This window comes from Dermacentor albipictus, chromosome 2 (genome assembly GCF_038994185.2).
Source record: "Dermacentor albipictus isolate Rhodes 1998 colony chromosome 2, USDA_Dalb.pri_finalv2, whole genome shotgun sequence".
In the NCBI taxonomy this organism is placed as follows: Eukaryota; Metazoa; Arthropoda; class Arachnida; order Ixodida; family Ixodidae; genus Dermacentor; species Dermacentor albipictus.
The window spans coordinates 168,090,775-168,114,424 of NC_091822.1; the positions used below are offsets into that span (position 1 = coordinate 168,090,775).

General features: G+C 44.0%; 1 protein-coding gene across 1 annotated transcript in view; it reads right to left on the reverse strand.

Annotated features, from left to right (window-relative positions):
• The window catches only part of LOC135910607 (uncharacterized), a 375,300-nt gene that overhangs the window by 60,054 nt on the left and 291,596 nt on the right, over nt 1–23,650 (reverse strand). Inside the window, exons 17-44 of the mRNA XM_070534413.1 lie at nt 22,837–22,965; nt 22,259–22,366; nt 22,029–22,151; nt 21,422–21,550; nt 21,093–21,227; nt 20,217–20,474; nt 19,379–19,507; nt 19,154–19,291; nt 18,404–18,508; nt 17,994–18,107; nt 17,310–17,447; nt 17,134–17,214; nt 16,200–16,325; nt 15,019–15,141; nt 14,220–14,285; nt 14,016–14,126; nt 13,775–13,891; nt 12,573–12,698; nt 11,528–11,650; nt 10,415–10,603; nt 9,602–9,733; nt 8,273–8,356; nt 7,093–7,215; nt 2,853–6,359; nt 2,042–2,206; nt 1,355–1,555; nt 661–792; nt 35–97 (exon numbers count right to left, since the gene is read on the reverse strand). Of these exons, the coding sequence (XP_070390514.1) occupies nt 35–97; nt 661–792; nt 1,355–1,555; nt 2,042–2,206; nt 2,853–6,359; nt 7,093–7,215; nt 8,273–8,356; nt 9,602–9,733; nt 10,415–10,603; nt 11,528–11,650; nt 12,573–12,698; nt 13,775–13,891; nt 14,016–14,126; nt 14,220–14,285; nt 15,019–15,141; nt 16,200–16,325; nt 17,134–17,214; nt 17,310–17,447; nt 17,994–18,107; nt 18,404–18,508; nt 19,154–19,291; nt 19,379–19,507; nt 20,217–20,474; nt 21,093–21,227; nt 21,422–21,550; nt 22,029–22,151; nt 22,259–22,366; nt 22,837–22,965 (6,975 nt within the window). The remainder of the gene's footprint in view (nt 1–34; nt 98–660; nt 793–1,354; nt 1,556–2,041; nt 2,207–2,852; nt 6,360–7,092; nt 7,216–8,272; nt 8,357–9,601; nt 9,734–10,414; nt 10,604–11,527; nt 11,651–12,572; nt 12,699–13,774; nt 13,892–14,015; nt 14,127–14,219; nt 14,286–15,018; nt 15,142–16,199; nt 16,326–17,133; nt 17,215–17,309; nt 17,448–17,993; nt 18,108–18,403; nt 18,509–19,153; nt 19,292–19,378; nt 19,508–20,216; nt 20,475–21,092; nt 21,228–21,421; nt 21,551–22,028; nt 22,152–22,258; nt 22,367–22,836; nt 22,966–23,650) is intronic.

Sequence of the window (23,650 nt, forward strand, 5' to 3'; positions counted from 1 at the left end):
CGTTAATGCACGGCTCAGTGCTTGGGAGACTTACTTTCACAAACAAAATGAACACATTCTTGGTTGACTGGGCAGTCCGTGTCATGAAGGCAGTCCACTGCAAGAAAAACAGCATTTATTTGCTAAGCCTCATGCTGCAGCTCATCAATGATGTAATCCTAATCTTATCAGCGGTTAAACTACACTTAGTAATAAAATGATAGAACTCGGACGATACCAGTATATACTGGCATCAATATTCCTGCACAGCTCAGCGAATAACTGTCACATAAATATAAACAACTAGAAGATATAACAGATTCCTCTTGTTTGGAAAAACAAGTATACATAAAAGGAGCAGGAAACAGAATGTTTGGTTAATGTCATCGCAATAAAATTTGCAGGAGGGTGACTATGTGCTTTTAGAAGGCAAACAGATGGTACTGTATCAGCTAAGTCAACTTCCATCAACTGGACCCCAGTAAGACATGCAAAACTGGTTCAAAGTAGTTTCTTAACATCAGAATAATGGAAGGGCTTTAAAAGGTATGGGTGCCTTTTGGAACTTCAAGACACATCAGAATTAAGAAGAATGTTGAATTGATTGTGTCAATTCAACAGAAGTCGACTGCAGAAGGTCATTGCTGGATGCATAAAACCTCTGAGGTGAACACAATGTACCTTGAACACAGCCTCTGTTCTTGTCATAAGGATCACCGGTGTACAGGGCACTTCGAGGACAAGCACACTGTCTCTTGTGATTCACCACAGTGCAGGCTGCATTTGGTCCACAAGGCTCTTCTTCACAAGGATCTGGAGATATGGCGAACATTTCGTCAAGTTAGTCTTGCGAGAGCAAGCAAACGGAGACTGCCAATTGGTAATCAAACTGACAAAAGTTAGTAATTTATCCAGTCATAAGCTAAAATGTTGGCATTTGAGACTAACACTGTTTCCTGTAAAATGTTACCATGGCTCTTTCCCAAGTTATTGAAGGTGTTCCTGAGAATGTTGCTCCTCATTGGAAAAGACAGTGACACGTTGATGACAACTCCGAAGGTGAGTTACGTAATAACTGCTTAGAAAAGACATACTTTTAGTTGGAAACTGGTAAACAGAATTTCCATCATAATGGTTACCCATCAAGCTTTTCAAAATTTTTTTAGCTTTTAGTGTTTTAAAAAGTGGACATGCATAAGAGAGGACAGTAGAGGTGAAACGGTACACAAAGCTTATTTTTAATCATAACTTCTAGGTAATTCAATAGCTATGTGCACACAATTTCCATTGCTCGTGATGACCTTCGAATGAGACTAAATGTGAGTTAGCACAGCATGCTCCACTTTACAGTTGACATAATGAATGAGCAACATACTTATGCACTTGGTCACGCCATTCTGGTCGCAGGCAGCATTCAGCGGGCAATCCGAATCGCCTCTAGGGCATTCGCCAGGATTCGTGCACCCGGAGAAGCCATCTCCGATGAATCCTTCGGGGCAACGGCACACGAAACTGCCTATGGTGTTCTCACAGATGCCGGTGGAATGGCACGGGTTGTTCAGGCATTCGTCAATATCTGAACAGAAAAGAGGGGTAAAAAGAAGAGACAAACTCATCGACATATCCTAGAAATAAAATCATCGGCAGTAGAGTCATATCAATGCTTCTATCAAAGTGTGTTAGCTGCTTTCTTTCTTGGCATGAACCGATTGTCTGGAAAGCAGTTGAACTTGACCCAGCTAATGTAAGCTTGTGAAACACAGTTGAACCTTGATGTAACAAACACATATATAGCAATTATTGGAAAATGAAGTAAACGTAAAGGGTCTTATCGATATCAGCATGTAATCAATAAATGCTTATAATGAGGTTCGGATATAACAAAGTGGCATGTTTCTCCTACTAGACATACGTATGTGTTACAGGCACAGATCTCAAGTAGCACTGTAAGCAGAGCCAAAGTTGCACCAACAGTGTCTACTGTAAGGCTACTGTGGCACAACATCGGGCCCTACGTTGGCACATCTCATGTTGCTAGGATGGGAAAGAATGAGTGAGTCACCTTCGCAGCCATGTTCCACTGTGTGGAAACCCGGTTTGCAGGAGCAGTGGTTAAGCGAGCAGAGCTGGTACACCTGGCAGTCACTGTCTGATCGGCAGCCTACTTGGCAGTAGCCGTGGATGCAGAGCTCTCCAGCCGGGCAGTCACTGTCACCAGAGCATGCCGCTACGAACAAAGAGAGGGAAGGAAATTATTTATTGCCCAGGTAGATCCATGTCAAATGCTTACAAACTGCATTCACACTAAGCAAAAAACAAAAACAAACAACAACAACAACAAAGGAAGAGATGTTTTTGCAGGCAGCCTGCTCTGAGAGCGGTTGAATGACATGGTCCCCATATACAGTAACCCCCAGTTCTGTATTGTTCCTTTATGAATTCATGGTTGCAATTCGCACTCACGAACACTATATTTGAAACAACCCTGTCTTAGACAGTAGTGGCATAATTTTCCAATGCCTTTTCAATTATCACCAGCTGCTGCCAGTGAAGATATGTCTCAAATGAAAACCAAATTCACAGGAATAGCGTCACTGTCCAAAACTTCCAACTGGGAGGAAATCGTTATTTCATACATTAAAAACAGTGTTATCAGGATGAATCATACGTCAGTCATTTTCCTTTTTATTCTTGAGGAAATGAGCTAGAAGCTCAGGGAACACTAGAGTAGTGATGCTACACGCACCCAACGCAAGAAAGAAACAAATAATTTTTTAATGCGTTCACCACCTAAGTTCTATATTACTTAGCAATTGTTGACTTTGTGGTAAGGACACTCACAACTTATTAATTCAAGAAATCCACAAACTCACACATGCAGAAGTCGTTGACGCAGGCTTCTCCAATGATGCAACCACTACAGACGGCTCGGCACCTGTTCTCTATGCATGACAAGCCCTTGGGACAAGATCCTGTGCATGTAACCACCGGCCTTTTGCAGCCTATGATAGGGGTTGGATTTCCTGTAAGGCCATCAGGACAATTGCAGTTGGCTTCGTGGTTGATGACCTTGCAAATTGCATTGGGGCCACACAAGCCCTTGATCTCGCACGGATTCTGGCAGCGGTTCTGTGAACAGGTTTCATCGTGCTGGCAGTCGCTGTTCTTTCTGCAACCAACTTGGCAGTAACCAGCGCTGAGGCATGCTTCTTTTGGAGGACAATCCGTGTGGGAGAAGCAAGGCTGGACGCACCGGCTGTTGATGCACTTCTCGCCGGCAGCACAGTCGCTTTCTCGGGTGCAGACAAGGCGGCACTGCTCGTCGACACAAGCATAGCCAGACGCACAGTCGTGGTCACTCAGGCAGACAACAGACTCACGGCTGCATCCCACAGCTGGATCTCCCCTGAAGTGCACCTGGCATTCACAAGTGGCAGCGTGGCCTTCGGCCCGGCATGCGGTGTTCAAGCCGCACTTGAAATGGTCGCAGGGGTTTTGGCACATTGGTTGACCAAGACGGTCGGGGTAACAGGCAAGGTGACTAGGGCAATCCCCGTTCCCGTGCGGACAAGAGTTGGGATGGCGACAGCCCTGGCGGTATGGATCCCCTATGAAGCCGTTTGTACAGACGCACTCATAGCCGCTAGGCACATCGATGCACTTTGCCGAAGAGTGGCACGGGTTGGAATCACAATAGTGAATCTCCTCACATCGAACCAAGGCATCGCCAGTGTAGCCAGGACGACAGTGACAAATACGCTGGTGGTTCTGAGCCACACAGCCGGCGTTGACTCCACAGCCATCTACGCAAGGGTCTTCGCAGTAAAAGTTTGGAAAACAGGCTTTGGTGATGTGGCAATCTTCGTCTTTGAGGCACTCCACCTGTTTGCACCCTTCACGCTGGTCGTAAGGGTCGCCAATGTAGAGTCCGTTTGGACATGTGCATTTGGGTAGGTGGTTGTCGACGACGCACACCGCACGAGGGGCACACTTTAGGAACTTGCAGCCATCTTGACATCTGCGCTCGCCATAGGCTTCATCAAACTGGCAAACCTCATTGGGGTGGGGGCAGTCAGCGTGGTTAATGCACTCTGGTTCTGGAATCTTCTGGCACCCTCCCCTGCTGTTGGGATCTCCGGTATAGCCTTCTCGGCACGTGCAACGGCCCCTGTGGTTGAATGCAATGCAGTCTGCATCGGGTGTGCAGCTGAAACTGATGCAAACTTCAGCGCACTTCATCACACCAATGGTGTTAGGAATGCAGGCGGAAGTAGTGGGGCAGCCAGTGTGGTTGCGACATTCGTCGTGCTCTCGCTCAATACAGCCAAGCACATTCTCTTGATCCCTAACAAAGCCGTGCCGACATTGGCATTCGTATGAGTGCTGCCTTGGAACGCAGACGCTGTTAGGCCCGCACTTGTTGAATTGGCAAGCGTCAAAGCACCTCTTGCTGCCTGTGTTGTCAGTTCGACAGACATCAGTCAGCCTTTTGCAGTCTTCGTCAATCTGGCACTCGTCCTTTGGCCGGCATCCGTTTATTGGGTTGTCAGGGTCACCCTTATAGTCTTGCAGACAGTGGCAAGATGGCCGGTGGTTGTGCACACGGCAAACTGCATTGGGGCCGCACTGTTTTCTTTCACAAGCATCGGTGCACTTGTCACCATGAATGCACACCTCGTGAGAGGCGCATTCATCGTCAGAGGTACAACCTTCGGCAACAGGCTGAGTTGGCAAGCAAGCTATGTGAGGATTGTAAGGATCCCCCTGTGTACCAGGGGGGCAGATGCACTGAGCCTTGTGACGCACACCTGTACAGTAAGCATTTGGTGCACACTTTTCGTAGACACACACAGAAACACATTTTCTCAGGCCTGTTGTGTCAGGTCGGCAAATGAGATCCTCTCTGCAGTCCTCATCAATCTGGCATTCGTCCGGAATGTGGCAACCATCCGCCAGGGGGTCTCCAACGAGGCCAGGCTTGCAAACGCAAGTTGGCCTGTGATTAACCGCCTGGCAAACAGCTCCCTGAGCACAACTATGGCCTTCACAGGCATCGTAACAATCATTCTTGCCATCAAATACCCTCTTGCAGACAGCAATAGAAGGGCAATCGTTGTCCCTGTAACATCGTTCAGGTTGAACGTAGCACCCAGTCTCACGATTGTACGGGTCTCCAACAAAGTTCTCGCGGCACTGGCAGATAGTTATGTGATTCTCTGTCCGGCAGACACTGTTTTGTCCACACAAGGTGGTAGTGCAACCTGGAAGACAACTCTTGATGCCGTTGCGGTCAACGGCACAAATCTCGTCATCCCTGCAGTCACTGCTCGTTCGGCACTTCGGAGTAGGAGTGCAGCCCTCTCGAATGTCATCAGCGAGTCCTTCGTACCCAGGCCTGCATTCACAAGTGGCCTTGTGGTGCACTGTGATGCAGTCAGCATTGGGACCACAGCGTCTGTCCCAGCACGGATCGGTGCAGTTCCTGATGCCAACTCGAGTCAACAAACATACGGCAGAGTCGGAACAGTCGTGGTCCTGCTCACACAAGTGTCGCATGCATCCTCTTCGCAGGTCATGGGGATTTCCTGCGAATCCCGGGAGGCATTCGCAAGCTGCCAGGTGGTCCATGGCAATACAGTTTGCATTCGGTCCACATTCATAGTCGAGGCAAAGTTCAATGCAGTCCTTGATTCCCACTGGAGTAATCTTGCAAACCTCATATCCCTTGCAGTCATGGTTGCTGTGGCAACGGTCACGAGCTATGGGTGTGCAGCCTTGCGCAACATCGCCGGGATTACCATTGTAACCTTCCCGACATTCGCAGACAGGCCTGTGAAGCCTGCCAATGCAATGTGCATTGGGGCCACAGCGAGTCTTGATGCAGGTTCTGGTGCAGTTCTTGATGCCTCTCGAGTCGGGTAGGCAGCGGTCGCTCTCCGCACAGTCAGCATCCTGGATGCAGACGTCGAGTAGCGGCTGACAACCCCTGATGCGGTCGTTCGGGTTGCCCAAGAAGGACTCGCGGCAGAAGCACGTTGGGACATGCTTCTGTCCCACACACCTTGCATTCGGACCGCAAGCGTGTCGCAGGCAGACGTCGACACACTTGTTTCCTCCAGCCTGGTGGCGACAGGCCTCATGCTCAAGGCAGTCTTGGTCAACCGCGCAATCGTCGGGCACCTGGCAGCCTGTGCCGTCGTAAATGAAGCCTGGCAGACATTCACAGATGGCTTTGTGATGTTCTCCCAAGCAGACAGCATTCTTGCCACAGGTCTTGTCTTCGCAGACATCTCGGCACTGCTTAACTCCCTTGGTGCCAAGTTTGCACTCAAAACGTTCGCCACAGTCTTTGTTTTCCAAGCACTCGTGTTGTGGTTTGGCTGCAAAAAGGAAGAATAATTGATTAGGATCAGGGTTCTATTTATTTTGTCTGTAATTTCACTGCTTTCAAAGAATACACTGTAGGAGCTCACTCATTGAAAAACTGCAAACAGTGCTTCCCAGATAATTGCTCAAAAGGCAAGTAAAGTTAAATGCAATTAAATGAAATATTTTCCAACCAATATTTGTGACACTGATTGCTTGGTACTCAGTTTTATGCCAGATTTTCACGTTACCTCCAAGTTTACATAACAGCAAACGGCACAATATTAAGAAATTAAAGCAAGTATGGGGCCTATTACAAGATAGTGTTAGACAAATACAAGCAAAGGGTCTATCACTATGTGGCATGATTTAGCATGCCACCCTTTTTACTTACTGATGTAAATTACACTGCAGGGGTCGTATTCTCAAATGATCACATTTAAGATAACTTTACTTTGGAGTCGTGCAACACCTTACTTCAGAAACAGGCATTCTACTAGCCAACCAGGGTTCACTGAAAGTGATGCTATCCTCCAAAAGTACTGATGGACCAGACTAGAGGCCCAGGCTAGTGAATGGCTGATCGACTAACACAGTTGATAACTATTCTAACTCATAAATAGATGAAGTATTTGAATAAGATGTCATAACTATCTCCAAGATATTCACGTTGGTTACTACACAGATATTGCAAATACATAACAAGTGTCAAGAAATGCAAAATGCGTGCATTCCAAATCAACTTACTTGTGCAGCCACGAATAAGATCGTTGGGGTCACCGTAGTAGGAATCCTTGCAAATGCAGTTTGCTCTGTGGCTAATGGCGTGGCAAACAGCGTTTGGACCACACTGAGTGTTGACGCAGACATCTGTAAAGTGGATCGAAGATGATGTTATAAAACACAGTGGCACAAAATAAATGTAACAAGACCCTAAAGATATAGAGACTCCGAACTTAGTGAATTAAGTTAAGCATAGTACACACTCCTTGTCTGTACCTGTGTCTTCTCTGGCAAATAAATATGCTAGGTGGCAGGAAAGAATTTCTTTTCTTGGTTTTAAATACACCATAATTAATCTGGAGAAAAATAAGACTGAAAGTGAATTGAGGCTGGTTATTACTCTAGGCACGTCCAGTAAGTGAAATTCACGAGACTAGCATCAGTTTCAAGATATCCGTCCTGAGAATAAACGAAAAAATGTGCTGGTGCTTTGTTCTGCCTTGCAGTGCTTATATAAGGCAGGATTCGTCAGAAACTGCATGGAATGCTAATGCATTTAGCTATTGGTTCAGTGTGGCTTTCTCGGAACAAGCACTAGTCTCCGTATTCCTGCCAAACGGATATGCTTTGGACACTTACTGGCTTTGATTAAATATATGCAGTGTGTGCAGTAATGTCATTTAAAATGTTAATTAGCTAGAATTAGTTAATTGAAGAGCTTACTATAGATCACAGTGTAATTTCTGATGTCTGCCACTGCTATCAATTTTGGTAAGCAACAATTGCCAATCTGGCCTGAATCACCAGTGTTTAATAACTGCAAACAGCTTCTGGTGAACCATTTCCTGTTAACTGCTCTCTCGTTCTTTGAACTTTGTGGTGAAGGCGCTGGCAAATGGTGTGCCTTCCATCTTGTCAAAGCAAAGTGAAGTCATGCTGTTTTTGAACCATGAAGTAAAGTCATACTGTATTCATTACTAAGTAGGCTAATAGTTCAAGAGTGTTGTAAAAATCACATTGCATTTGATTATTCAATGCGCAATGGCACTTACGATCTTGTGTATCGGTGTTCTACAGGCAACACTGCGTAGACTACTTAGAAAAATGACATGTCGTTGTTAGTACTTCACTGTCTCTGCTACTTTGCAACCTAAACTTATATACCTAGAGACAAATAATAACACAAATGCAGAGAAAATGGTACCTTGGCATTTGCGGGTGTTGTCTTGGCTGACCACGCAAGCAGCATTAGGATTGCAAGCATCGTCCGTTTCACAGACGGTTCCAGCTGTTTGAATAAAAGACAGAGAAAAAGAAAAGGTGTAAGTAAGCAAAATTGCCGGAGGTTTGCTCGTAGCATCAGTAAGTTGGGCAGGACTGGATAAATCTAATCCTGTTAAATTTACTCTGTTGATAAATAACTGTGCTGCTTTTTTCATACACGCAAGTTTTAACTACAAGCACTTGCACAATGCATACATAGATTGCAGGCAATGCTACGATGGCTAGAGAGACTCCTCTCATTGCTCACATTTGTGAGCAAAAAACAACATGTCATATAAGAAAGAAAGATATAGGTACACATCATGTAACTTGATGTAAGGATAAGTCTCAATTTTATGTCGTAAAATATGACGCATGTATTTATTAGATGAAAAGTGTTGCAGATCTGAACCTATTTGCCTGTGAACAAGCAAATTGACATGTTTCTGTGACTAACGGTCACAGCGCAATGCTTGTCGTAGTATAGTATGTCACATAGCGGAAGCACAACGGTGGTCAAACAATATGCAATTTGATGCACCCTTATGTCCGCAAGTTGTGGTTGTAATGTAGGAAGTAGTTATTCCGTTAGAGGTGTCGTGGATTAGAAACAACTGCACTGCGCGAAATGCACATGCCATGATCATTCTACTTGTACAGCTTCCATAGCATTGCCTGCTAAATATGAAACACAGTATAGAATTTCTTGTGTTTCAAGAGCTCTAGTGAGGTAGTAGTGTTCTAGCCAATCTTGGCATCTGACATATTTTCTATATTGTATCATTTTTTTGCAGTGCATTTTAATGCTCATAGTACACATCATTGGTCATTGCCATAATCTTATTACACGTAGATTTTAAGTGCTTAACATTGACTATTTTTAAGGCCCCTTTACAGCCACGTCACATCAACTTCATAGAACTCAGCACTCTGTTGCGAAGTCACTAACACTGGCATGGCACTCTTTGGCCATACCTGGTCCCTGTGCCACTAAACAACACGCATTCATTCATTCAGTGTAGGATTTATGCAGCCATGACGGTGCAGAGCAAATACACCAGAGAAACTCAAGCGCGTGTCCAACTGCTTTGGTGCAAACGACTTCAACAAGCATTAGAAATTGAACAACACACTTGTTGAATATGCTGAGTTAAAGTTGTGTCAGAGATGATTACCCTACTCTGCAGAGCAGGCTGAATGACTAATTGAGAGAAGATTAAATTTGCGGTTTGCCATCTCGTGCCAGCATTTGTGAGAGGCATCAACTTGCCTCTTGGTGGTGTGCAGCCAGTCTCCAAGTCACCAGGGTCGCCTTGGAATCCTTGTATGCACTGGCAGACGCCAACCCTATTCTCCACTGTACAAGCTGCGTTTGGCCCGCAAACTCTGTCTTCGCAGGGACCTACGAGTGAAAATTTACCGATGGCTCAAATGAGGGTAACAAGCCCTTTCATGGATCCCAAAGTAACAGAGTTCACATTCTCCAGGTGTGTTTTTTTTAAGAAACGAAACTTTGTTGTACCCTTTGTTGACACAGAATGCTGTATGAAAATCTGAAGATGAGTGCATGTCATAACGGACAATTTATGATAGAAAGGTTCTAAGAGATTGGCGGCATTCTGCAAATTAAAAGAAAAATCTTGTGTGAAAAAGACATGTTTGCCGAATGCAACATGGCACTTTCAGTATAGTGCCAGACCAAAATTATAAGGGCAATTCTGAATTAGAGCAACTGTGCTTTCATAGCTGCTTATTAGGCTTGTGCAAATACCAATTTCTTGGTTCAAAGCAAAGTGGAAGTGAATAGTAGTTAGCGTCAAGTAATCTCGAAGGTGATAGTGGTGGGATTCACATAAAACCTTGACATAAGTGCCAGATGTTGACAAATGCAACAAAAAAAAAGGTTCTTTACTTACTAAAAGGGAATAAGGTCCACCTATGAAGACAGTTTATTTTCAAAGTTCCATTATTCAGATATTTTCATGCAGAAATCCAAGTTCAAAATTCAAGCTACAGGCAGTGAGGTACTACTGCAGTAGAGGCAAATCTTTACCTCCCCAAGGCACACAAGCAGCCAACTCACGGATGCAATGTCGGCGGTTGTCGATTCCAGGCACACAAACACTGAGAGGCCCACAGTCGTGATCCGTGTTGCAGACAACGGGTGGAATGGGAGGAGTGAAGGTCGTGACCGGGACGGGCGGCAGCACTGGTGGTGGAGGTACGTCACCGCCACCTCCTCCTGGTATCACCGTATCCGGTCCCCGAGGAGCTGAATCGATAAACAGCGAGGCACGGGATCAGTTCCCTGTGGTCTTGCCCGTGCTACTGAAACAGTTCTAGTGTGCCTACGTACCCTGCGTACATCTTGAAGTATGCGCGAAGGCAGCATGAAAGTACAATGTTATTGCTGTGAATGAAGCCAGTTGGTATGACCTCGTTTTAAAATGTTCACCTTGTGGAATACAAGTCTAGACAGACACACCACTAGTGTGGTGCACACAGCGTGAAGCAGATATTATGCGCATTATAATATGTACTAGTAATTTCACACAATTAAAACGAGATGGAAGTTCACAGGAAGATGAAGGCTTAAGGTGACCCACAGTAGTTGAAAAAAGGATGTCCTCAAAGCCGACCATTTCCGATACATGATAACTATAGCTATTAACAGAGGTTGAACAAGCAATTGTAATGATATGTGAGCAATTCATACTGGATATGTTGTACTACCTTTGCCTGCTCTTTTATTCCACAGAGTGCACTTTTGAAATAAACAAACACCAAGTGTCAAGTGCGAATTCATATGTTGAAGTAAGAGCAAAGGAGAGCAATAGGCAGCCTGTTAATAGTCCTTTTACATCAATGCATAATTAATTTCTTCAAAAAATTCATTGTGCTGTATTATATAGATTTACATATGCCTGATGGCAAGTGACAAACGAAGCTCAAAGCTGAATGTTTTTAAGAAAATGCTTAGAGCTAGTGTCTTTTCTGGGAAAGTTCAGGCTCTAGGTGAGTGGGACGAAATGCTCATTGCCTAACTGAAAATATATACTGCGCTTTTTCTCTGACTAGATCGGACTTTTGTGAGATCCTCAGTTTCAAGCATACCATAAATTATTATACCTCAAAGTGTTGTTGCTCACGGAGCTCTGGCAAAAAATATTAAAACAAGGAGAAAAACAAAACTTACTGCAGGCGAACAGTGGATTTCCGATCATTCCGTCTGGACAGATGCACTTGAAACTGCCAAAGGTGTTGAGGCAACTAGCGTCGGTGCCACAGACGCTGCCAGTACCAAGGCATTCATCAATGTCTGAAAGAGGTGAGGGTAAAGCATTGTAGTTATGAAGCAATGCTATTGAATTCGCGTTGTCATGCCCTACAATGCTTAATTGACAAGCACCTGCAGCTAGAAAGACATGGAGTAATTATGCTATACATATGGTGCTGTGGTTGTTATAGCTACTGATCAATGGCCCCTAGACAGCATAACAATGAGAAATTTTAGGCCACTGACTTTAACCAATGAGCAAACATAAAGAAATTCTTAGTGAGAAATTGTACGCAGCTGTACTGAGCTTGAGCCCCTTGCACATGCATGTAGAGACGTGCTTTGCATGCAAGCGTGTTAGCCCACAGAATTTTACAAGGTGCTCTCTACACTGAGGCAACATAATAAGAAATATGAATAGAAAGAATCCATGCTATGCACAGCTTCACTTAAAAATTTGAACAGTGGATATAACTGTGCAGCTTAGAATGACCTTAGCATGGTTGATTCAAAACATATGCAGTATTACTTGCGCGTGCAACTTTTTGATGCCACCTCCCAAGTCAAAACCTGTTCATGGCTGGTTGAAACCAGAATGCTGCTAACTCTGGTAGATATACCTATGCTATGCTTCATACCAAGCCTAATAAAGCTTATACTAAGAAAATGCTGATAGTAGGTATATATATATATATATATATATATATATATATATATATATATATATATATATATATATATATATATATATATATATATATATATATATATATATATATATATATATATATATATATATAGAACACTAATACTAAGCCTAATACCAATACCATGCATGTTGATGGTCAAACCCAGACTACTAACTCCTTCCTAATGAGTAATGCAAGTCCAGAGCACTTAAGAATGCATTTTATCTGACGAGTACCAGGTATTTGCAGATCACTGTAGCATCCACAACACTCACCATCACACCGAGTGAATGGATTTCCCTGTAATCCCGCTGGACAGCGGCATTCCACTTTGTCACCCGTTTCAATGCAGTGGGCATTGCTTCCGCAAGTGGTGGCAGTGCAGCGCGGCTTGTCGTGAGCTGAAAACACAATTGGCTGTGTGTGACTACGATGAGCTTAATGCACAAGACTGACACACACTGCATCTCGTAGGTGAACTAACGCTGCTTCAGTAACTTCCCGAGATGCTTGGCTCAAAGCCTTCAACATAAATGCACTACACAGAAACACAAAAGCATCCTTCCAGGTTATACAATGCCAGAGCAAGATAGCAAGGTGGGTGAGTTGGCTAGGAATCATCGTACTTTTGGTAAGAGTGCAAAAGCAACACGGATAAAAGGAAGGAAAACATAACACAGTACTTTGTTGTCGTGTTTTTCTTCATTTTGTCCATGCTAATGTTGTGCTCTTACCAAAAGTATGATGATACAATGCCAAACCCAAAATACAGATGAAGAACTTTGATTTTAAGGCCCGCAGTTAAGCTATAGTGCAGAACTATTTTCTGTACTCAATATCAAAACAAGAACAGGTTCTACGAATGCAGTAGAACCTCACGGACACATTCATGGTGGTGGACAATATCCAAACTATCTCATTCGATTAGATAACGCAATACATTTTTCTGAATAGTGTCTTCTTCTCGCTATTTGGTTTATCGATACCCACAGAAACAAAAATGGCGGTGAGATGCACTGTAGCGGGGGGCCACACATTATTATCAACCGCCTGGGGTTCTTTAATGTGCGTCTAAATCTAAAGTAGACAAGCGTACTTGCATTTCACCTCCGTCAATATGTGGTCACCGTGACCGGGGATTGAACCTGTGACCTCATGCTCAGCAGAGAAATGCCATGGCCACTGAGACTCCGTGGCAGGCTTCTCCTCACATCTATTTGTGAATATGTATAAAGAAGGTTCTACAGCAGTCCAGCCCTAAGATTCATACTGCGACTTGTACTGGTCACACAGGCCAGTTCTTGGCAGGCGGAACCATACAAACATCACACAGCTACACACTCCCAAGCAGTGAAGTGCTTTCACTTATCTAAGCTAAAATGTTGCAACCCTGTGTGCTGCAATTTCTTTCGGAGGTACTGTACTAGACAGTGAAACACAATGATCTGGTCCAAGGTAAACTGTGGTAAGCACTCACTGCAGCCCGTGTATGGATTTCCGTAGAGTCCAGGGTTGCAGACGCACTTGTTGTGCACAGCGTACATACAGTGTGCCCCAGCTCCGCATCCCGGATTGCACGTAGGTGGCAGTACAGCTGCAGGGAAACAGACAATGTGGTAAATATATTATTAAGCTGCTTTAATCTAATTAGTTTTCCATGTTGCACAATTCCTCATTGAACTCACAGTCATCAACAGGAAGGTGATAAACTTGCTTACGTGGAACGCACATGACCTCCGAGTTGCCCAGGAAGTACGGCAGGCAGACGCAGGTACCAGTCTGTTCGTCACAGCGTGCTCCAATGCCGCACTGAATGTTCTTGCATCGATCTAATGAAGAAGAAACAAGGATAAACAACTCATTTTCAAGTAATAGTGAATTGAAAGAATAGCTGAAAATCTGTCATTTGAGTGTCAACAAACCTATGCAGTAGCCAGCAGCACATTCCTGTCCTTTGGCGCAAGGCCTGGATTCTGAACAGTGCGACTCTGGGTATAAAAGAAAATTAAGAAGTAAATCTAGGTTGCACGCATACTGAAGAGCTTACAATGATTGACATTGCTTCAGACACACAATAGAATGGTTAAAGATATAATTCTGGCAACCTCATTGAATCAGATGCCAGCTGACACCCCGCTCACTACTCAAGAGCATCATCTGACAATGTGAGTGAAAATGCTAACAGTGTAATTGAAACAGACACGCGCATTAAAATACCCTAGAAATTGGTTTGTGCCCAAGTAAGAACAGCTGAAAATAATAATTGCCACAATTAGAAAGAAAATATTCTTCAGTATGGTTCTAAGCATTAAGGTTTTGCAAAATACTGAAACCTGCTAGAATGAAACAGCAAACAGTACTTTCCATAGTTTCATTAAGCAAGTAATGGTTCTGAGAAGCTAGTTCTTATATCTACATACCACACAGTGCATAGGGTTGCCGTTAAAAGTTTATGGGCCATGGAACTGTATGGAAAACGTAGTATTTCTGCAGCCCGGCTATGCAGCCTGGAATCTCGATTTCCAGTGTGTGCAAGTATATGCAAAGAACATAATATTGTATGGTTTTACTGCCTGCGGTCCCAAGCTCCTTGGAAATTCTACTCTCTGCAAAACCCACGGGCCGTGAACTTTTGATGCCAACTGAACATTTGAGGGCTTCATAAAACTAGCTAATTGATTGATTGATGGGCTGATTTATTTAAAATGATGACTTGCATACCGGGTGAGCATTCTCCTCCCTCCCAGGGGTTTCCGCGGAAGCCTTCGAAACATTTGCAGACGCCTTCGTTTCTCGAGTTGACGATGCAGTGTGCGTTCGTGCCGCACCAGACCTTGGAGCATGCTGGGAAAGTTTTAAAGAAAAAGAGAGCATGGTGAGTGATCGAGGCGAAAGACACAAAATATATCAATTCCAATTTAGTCACCTATACTGTATGATACATTCACGATGTATGGCTAATCACATGCGCAAGATGAGTTGAGTTTCCTAATTGCAAAGGCACACACATATCTTTCTGCAGAGACCCAAAGGTAGGGTCGACACTGCTCTATTATGAAAATGCAGCAGAAACTTCCCAATTTAAGTCAACTCTAGCTAATTAAATTAAACGTTCTAGAGACTGCTGAATCGTGTTCGATTCATTTAAAGTTGCAAAAGGCATGACTCAGAACAGAATAACGGGTTGTAACATAAGCAGGTATGCGCACCCAGCAATGCTAGAACAGATTATATACATCACCAGAAACAGTTCTACAAACCGATGTAGGCACACCACCCTTTTGTCGAAGAAACACCTTATTTAGCGCACAATTCATGTGGAAGGAAAGATGGCAACAAGACAGAGTGTTTCCTTGACGAAAGAACTTTTCACCAACCAGCCCAAGCAGCTACTCTGTTATAGATGCACCACTCCAGTTGCGGTGGGCTGGTGACACTATTATGTAGTGGCGTCCGCCAACATATGCAACACCGTGTACATCAAATGTGGGCATGTTTGAACCCTTAATTTCTCATGAGTGTCCCAATTTGAAGTTTTTGGCCATGCTCCTCTGACTTGAGAAGTCAAAATGTTCTAATTAAAAGAAATCTACATTTCATTTATTTAGATTGCACTGCTTTAGGATGCACTGGAAACATAGAAGGCCAATCAGAATTTTGAGACTAGCTTAAGTTAAACGGAATTTCCAAATATCCAAGCTTGGGCCACGGCAAGTTTATTGTTGCTTGCTTTACATGCAGCACAATGTTGCCACATGCTCACATGTGCGCAGAACACTATGTGCCTGCTCTTTATTGAATATTATGCATACTAAGTCATTACTTCTCAGTCCTCAATACAGTACACAGTAATATGGATAGAAGTCCGTAACCCAAGAATAACCGGTTAGATTGCGACTTACGTGATTGGCAACCCTTCTCAAGGTCGTAGGGATCACCTTCGTAGCCGGGCCGGCACCAACATGTTGGTTTGTGGTCCTTCGGTTCGCAGTAAGCGTTTGGACCGCACTCGGATGTCACACAAGGATCTGAAGAGCAATGGAAGGCAACACAATGACGAGATGATGCACAACGTACTTCCGCCAATAAAAATGTGAAAATTGATTAAAATTAGAACTTTATTAGACGAGGTGGTGTATTTCTATATATAAAAGATAAGTGCAAAGTGAGATTTCGCATACTTTGAAAGCAAGAAAAACTCAACTGAACTCTCTTGTTAACCTGTTGCTACACGAAAGTGGAACCCCCATGGCATAACTTACTCATACAGTATAACTGGCACAATTATTAGACTTAAATTAAATGGAGGTATCACTTCTGATTGATCTGGTATGTTTTTTAAGGCAAATGACCTTGATGTAGTGAATGTCTCAATTCAATGATCCTATTAAGCTAAGATTAGTATGAAACATTTGCAGTGCTGTTATGTGTGAGAAAAGTGCCTCATGAGTGACTGCGGGTTCTCTGTCATCATGGAGATAGCTTACAGCTACACACAACAGTGTTCTTGTGGGAAACTTCTGGGCCACCTGCTATCAACAGGAAGAGCTTCCTCGGATCTTAAACAAACTGTTAACTTGTTCCAATTAGTCTCTAGATGCATCTGCATCCATGCCATTTGATGAACACAAAGAAACAACAACCTGAAGTTTCGTATTGAAGCAATCTGGTTGCTGAAGTACTAGGCTACCGAAGTGACTGCTTCGAAGAAAGCTCTCAATGTTGCAAATACCTAAATCATGCAAACATCAGGGTACTACTGTATTGCACATATGAAAATCAGATAGTAAAATGGATTCATATGCACCAATATAAAAAAAAAGGGAAGCAGCTCACCATAGCAAGTGGCGCCTTTTGCTTCGCAGACAGCGTTGCGAGGACACTGGTCGTCCGACCTGCACGCAGCGGATCCTTGGCCTGCAACAAAAGATGCCACCGTTTTAGCAACTCAAGCTCAGGAGAGGACACGGAATGAGCGATGTGGAGAGCAGCGACAAAGTGATTTGACGTACATCCAACTCCAAACGGGTCGCCTGTGGTTCCCGGTGGACACTCGCACTGGAATCCACCGATGAAGTTGATGCAGATGGCTCCAACTCCGCATGGGCCGTTCGGGTCAATTGGAAGGTTTGACGTACATTCGTTCACATCTGCAAAAAACATAAAGACCGGAATAATGAACTTGAGTCTTTTCTGAAGACAACCTAAGCAAGACAGATATTTGTGGGTGCATGAAAAAAAAAAGGAAAATAAAAGCAATTTTGCTTAAGCAGCCACTTTTTAGCTGCAAAGTGAAACTTATGGTAAATCTTGAAGAGACAACCAGTGACAGACTTGAAACGGTAAATTGAGTGATAGCGAGGTTAGTTAGCACTTATTAGCTCATTCAAATAGCAAAATAAGATCAGGGAAAATAACGGAGACTGCCAGCATATTTCTGCAAATGCTTTTTGCAAGTCTTTGTCTATGTTGAACTACCAAATATCATGAGACCCTGACAAATTATTTTACTGCTACATGAAAAACGATGAACATGTCTTTTCTTCATTCTTCTTTTTCCCCTCTGCTTTCAGTTTGCAGTACCAGAGTGCCATATAAGGGTATTGTCTATCATGTGGTATATTTTGGCGAGCAGTACAGATTCTCGTTAAATCAACTCCACTAAAGGCAACTAGTGTAATCAGTGTCAAGCTTACCCCAGCAGCCAGTTTGCGGGTTACCAGTGCAACCAGGGTTACACTGGCACTGAGGTCCTGCCGGCGTGATGGCACATGTCGCATACTGGCCACACTGGATCCAAGCACAAGGATCTGTATGGCGAGAAAGATTTCTATTGAAGGAGCTCTCCTCAAATCTCAGCAGCTCACACGTGTGCACCAGAATGGAAGCAAGCGATATGGCGCTGAATAGAAACACTTTATTTCTCGTATGGTTTTCGTCTTCATAACTCCGTAGCTTACACATTACCACTATTTTCAGTGAATGCATCTTGGTTGTTCTGTCATTCCTACAAATTGCTTCGTAGGTGACACTGTCAATAACACAAAGCACATGGGCAAAGTGCCAGAATATACAAAGAAAGATGAAGACAGTAAAGAATGCTCGCCTTTGCAAGAGTCGCCTTCCAGTATGTACGGGGGAAGACACTGACACTGTCCACGAACACAGTTTTCGTTTGACGGGCAGTCTGGGTCGTTCCGACAGCGAATTCCTAAAGTGAAAAACGGCTCGTTGATGACGTTGTTGAAGAATGGGGCATGTGGATATCTTTTATAGCGAAAGAGAAGAGACATTTTTCACAGTCGAAGACAACGAAGACTGTACACTGAATTATGCAGTGAGGCAGGTGAAATTGTGTGCCACCTGAATCAATACACTTGAATCGAGTCAATGCAAAACCCCGGGGACAACCAATTTTTGAATGATCAGTAGCTTCAATTAACCGAAGCTTCATTGTTTAATGTCCAAAGAGAACTATGGGACATTGTAGGAACAGATACGTAAATAAAACAATGTTACGCAATTCGAAACAATTTATGACTGGGCTCCACATAGTACAGAAATGACAGAGTCACTGCATCCACTATTGCATGGCTAGGACAGTAATGTCAGTTTAGTAGTGTTGCCCATCAACGTAACGGAACAGCCTGAAGGTAAAACATGGGTACATTTTGACTATTGATGACTCATGACTGTGCCCTCAGTGGTTTTGGCGTGGCTTTACAATGCACTGAAAACATATTGGGCCAGCAAAAACCTCAAGAATAGTTGCATATGTCTAATAACTAGCAATGATAGCATATGTGCTGGCTTTCACTCCTTGTAAACATTTTAAGAAAACATGAGAGAAGCTTACGAATGGGTGAACAGCCTTGTCGAGGATTTCCAGTATATCCTGGTGCACAAAGACACTGGTACGTTCCCACCGCATCGCGGCACTGGGCGTTGGCACCACATGGCGAGTACTCGCTGATCTCTTCGCATTCGTTGATATCTGGAAGCACAATGAGAAACTGTCAGCTCTGCAGTACTTTCTCGTGTAGGTGGGATGAGAAAAAGTTTTGGTATCACTGTGACTCACTTCGGCAGAACCCAGTGGCTTCTAAAGTGAATCCCTTCGGGCAGATACAGAAGCCGTAGCTCGGGCCAGTGAAAATGCACTCCTGGTTCTCGGGGCAAGGGTTTGTGGTCGAGCAGTTTCGACTGACCACTGTGCATGAGAAATGGGGGAAATTTTTTTTTTTTTTCACTTGAGAATACTACGTATAGCAAATGTTACCAACCAAGCAAGGTTCTTGTTAAGGGAGCAAATGGCACACCTATGCTTACTTTAGGTTGGGGTTTGTTTTAAGATGAACGTCACAATCGTTTGGTGTAGCTGTAGTCTTAGAAAAAGAGGAGCTCTACACACACTTGCAAAAATAAAAAATAAGAAGATATTAACCATAGGCAACACCTTCGTGCATATTGATGCGCTCATTATTTTAGTCGACCTTCCGATTTGATTGTATTTTAAATTCATTAAAGCATACTATTAATGAAAAATGTAAATGTAGGGAAACCCTGCAGAGCAGAGATGAGGCTTTTACTTGAGCACTTTGAGCCTTGGTCAAATAAGGAAGAAATGAAAAGACTAGGTATAGTAACACCTGAACATAAACAAAAATACAAATTAAAAAGCGCACAGAATATAATTCTGACAGCAGTATGTGAAAGATGAATTTCAAATATCAAGTGTCAATAGCTGGCAAATATCAACATCGTCTGCATTTCCCTTACTTCAGTATAACTTAAGTGCAGACAAATTGGGTCAGAGTTTGCGTTTCAGAGACAAATTAATTATGTAAGCATTATTTGCAACATCTACAAGCTGTCATTAACACAGAGCACCGAGGTTAAAATGACAAGCGCACGCTTACTGATGCAGTACTCTCCCTCCTGAACAAAGGGATGCTTGCAGCCGCAGACTCCCTTCTGGTAACGGTCCTTGATGCAGATGGTGTTTCCAGGACACTGACTGTCTTTCTGACAATCGATCTGCTCTGGGTAGCAGGAGGTGTATGGGTCGCCGACGTTACCGCGTGGGCACTGGCACAGGTAGCTGCCCTCCAGGTTCATGCAGAAGGCGCTCAGGCCACAAGGGGAGCTGGCTCTGAACTCCGAGCATTCGTTGATATCTGGAAGAACAAACATTGAAAAACAATTAAAGATAAAATGTAAGGTAATGGTAATGGTAAGATTTCGAGTGGGGGGATTGGGGGAGGGGAGGGGGAGTGAGAGAAAGCAAGCAACCACGCAAATGTGAGACAATGCTGAAGTAGAGTTCAGAACGGAAGCTGAACCTAACCAATATTCTTATGTGTCAGTCTTTACATGTTGCTTTTAAGAGAAGAAATGGTATGCATAAATATGACTGTGAGATTTATTCACTTTTTTCCTTCCTGAGATAAAGTGGCAAACTTGCTACAATTAACTGTCAGGACAGTCAGAATGTTTATGTTGACTCAAGCTTTGGTGCTTCTGTGTTCAGCACACTGTCAACAAGGCACATGATGCTTGTTGATTGTGTGTTGTGTTCACTGACAAGCGAGGAAAAGAGCATTATCTTTTTGAGGTTAACAGCATGGGACTGAAAAGGTTGCTTAAATTCATTCCTACACAGTTAGAAATTTCAGATATTGCTATAAATCCTATAATTATGCACATATATTGTGTTTCATCAGTATCCCTCTGCTAGGTGATCACCACGTGCTTCAAGGACTGTGACATCTGTACTCAAAACTACTTTCACTTACCCCTGCATCTAGCAATCGACGTGTCATACGTGAAGCCTCGCCGACACACACACTGGCTACGTCCATCCACCGATATACACTCCTCGTGTGGAGGGCATGGACGGGCAGTCGAGCAACCGTGGATGACTTGTTGTTCTGCAGAAACACAAGCACCATCAGCAAATTCCAGTTAAATGTTTGAAATATGTGCCAACATAAAAGCATGTTCTGCCAAGTCACATCTCTTGATAGAGTTATGACAGGTAGTCACAATAAGTTACAAACAAGTTACATGTGATCGCAGTTGGAATAGCATAACGACGGAAACTAAAGGAGCCAAATCGCCTCACCTTTCGCCAAACACCCTCTGAAGGGGTCACCTTCGAATCCATGCGGGCACACACACTCGAAACTTCCAGGCAGATTGCGACAGAGGGCGCCCTGGCCACAAGGTTGGGTTCCAGCACATTCATCGACATCTGCACGAAGAGAATTTTTGACCAGGTTGTTGACAACTCATTAAAAGAAAAGTCTTTACAGCCAGCCAAGTTCCTTAAAAGCCCTGGTTCAAGATATCAGAAGGAACATCGCTTCGATACAAACGCCCATAAGCTGGGAAGTTGTCAAAGGGATAAAAGGAACCTAAGACATAGTCAGCTCATTTCTGTACTGTCACTAACAGATGGGTTTTAACATCCAGAAGCAACATCCAGGGTATTAGACACACAGAGGAAGATGCTCTGAATTATCTTCCGCTGCCCAAAATTCTTTAATGTGAACCCAAACCATAATGGATGTAGGTGTTACTATGCTCCATCTTTATCAGCATGTGACGGCCACTGCCAAGGATCGAGCTTGTGACCACATGCTGCTCAGCAGCAGCCCTCCACAGACACCGAATTAAGCTAGCGGAGTTAAGTTAGCAGCAGCCACAGCAAGAAAGGAAAAGCCACTCACCAACACAACCGGGAAGGCTGTTGCTTTGACCGGTGAAACCGTGAGCACAGACGCAAATCGGCTCGCCTGCATGGTTGAGCTGGCATTTCGCGTGTGCGCCGCAGAAGATGTCTTCGCAGGGATCTGTCGAAAGGAGAACAAAGAAGAGGATGTGTGCATGGAAACAGCTTCTATAAAGTGTTTTGAAATACTGAGAAGGAAAAAGAAAAGAAAACTTTACGTCAACTTACGTCGGCACTCATTTCCGAAGTTGGGTGACGGACAGTAGCACTGGTGGTCCCTGCAGACGGCGTGGTTGGGGCAGGCATCGTCTCGATCGCACTGGACAACTTGAATACCTGAAGAAAGACAGAAAAAAAAAAAAGATAATGTTTGAGCTGGTTCCGTGCGAAAGTCTGAGCTGTTAACTGGAATGCACTACATTTATTTATTCCGAATCCAATAACAATACTTCCTGATCGCATATGTCCAAAGCAGGCCACGATCGAGAGAGTAGTCCTTAGAAGACAAAAACAATGAAGACAAGAAACTGAGGCCAAAGTGGCCAATTGATTGGTCACATGGTGAATAAACTAAAGAAAAACGTAATAACAACTGTGATCCCACATGGAAATGGAAGCAACGGATAGACTACAGTAAGTTGACCTGCTGGAGGGCCAAGCAAACAGTTTTGTTCTGAAATATTCATTGCTCTATTCACAATATACAGGATCTTGCCACGGGTGTGATAAACGTCAGTTTACGCTGTAGCAAAAAGTACACCAAACACAAAGCTCTGCAAAAACATGAGCGGTGCATGATAGCTTACAACGGACAGTCGGGTCTCCCGACGTTCCTGGTGGGCACCTGCAGTGGTAGCTCCCGGGCGTGTTCGTGCAGACAGCCGATATTCCGCACTTGCCGTTCGGTCCAAACGTCTGGGCGCACTCGTTGATATCTGCACATCACGCGTTCAAAGGATTATTACAGCGCACTCCACGCTGTACGGCATACCGGCGCCAACTCATCGTGGGCAAGAAAGGCGCATTTTATTTAGCCATGACAGGAAACAAAACAGCTAGGGTTCGCGATATACATGGCACTTTACCAGATGCGAAGCAAACCGGTAGTAAGAATTTTTTCGTTGTAGGCGAAGTGGAATCGACAACTGAACGCTGGCATGACAACTCACCCGGAACATGAACACTAGACTACACGGGTAACCTTATGCACAGGTACCAACGGCACTTCGAATTAGCCCGCCCGAAGTGGGGAAAAACGAAACTGCACGATCAGGGCTCGAGTACTGCGATCCACAACAAGTGCCAACTACTTACAAGGACAGCCATTGATTCGAGCATCACAGTACCGCACACAGGCGCACAGAGAAACGGCGACTGCTTGTTTTACAGGGCCCAAACGAACACAAAAGCCAAGCTTGCAAAGATTGTTGCAAATAAGCGAAACTTCACGCCGCCATTCGTCGCAGGCACATTGTTCCTTGACGATTTTACGTATTCCGCCATCAGTAGAAATAGTAGACTTCCTTCGTTAGGACTACAGAATAATAGGTAATGCGCCGAGTTAAAGTGCTTTATTATTATGGCCCAAAACCTATTTTTCTTTATTTAAAGCAACCGTCT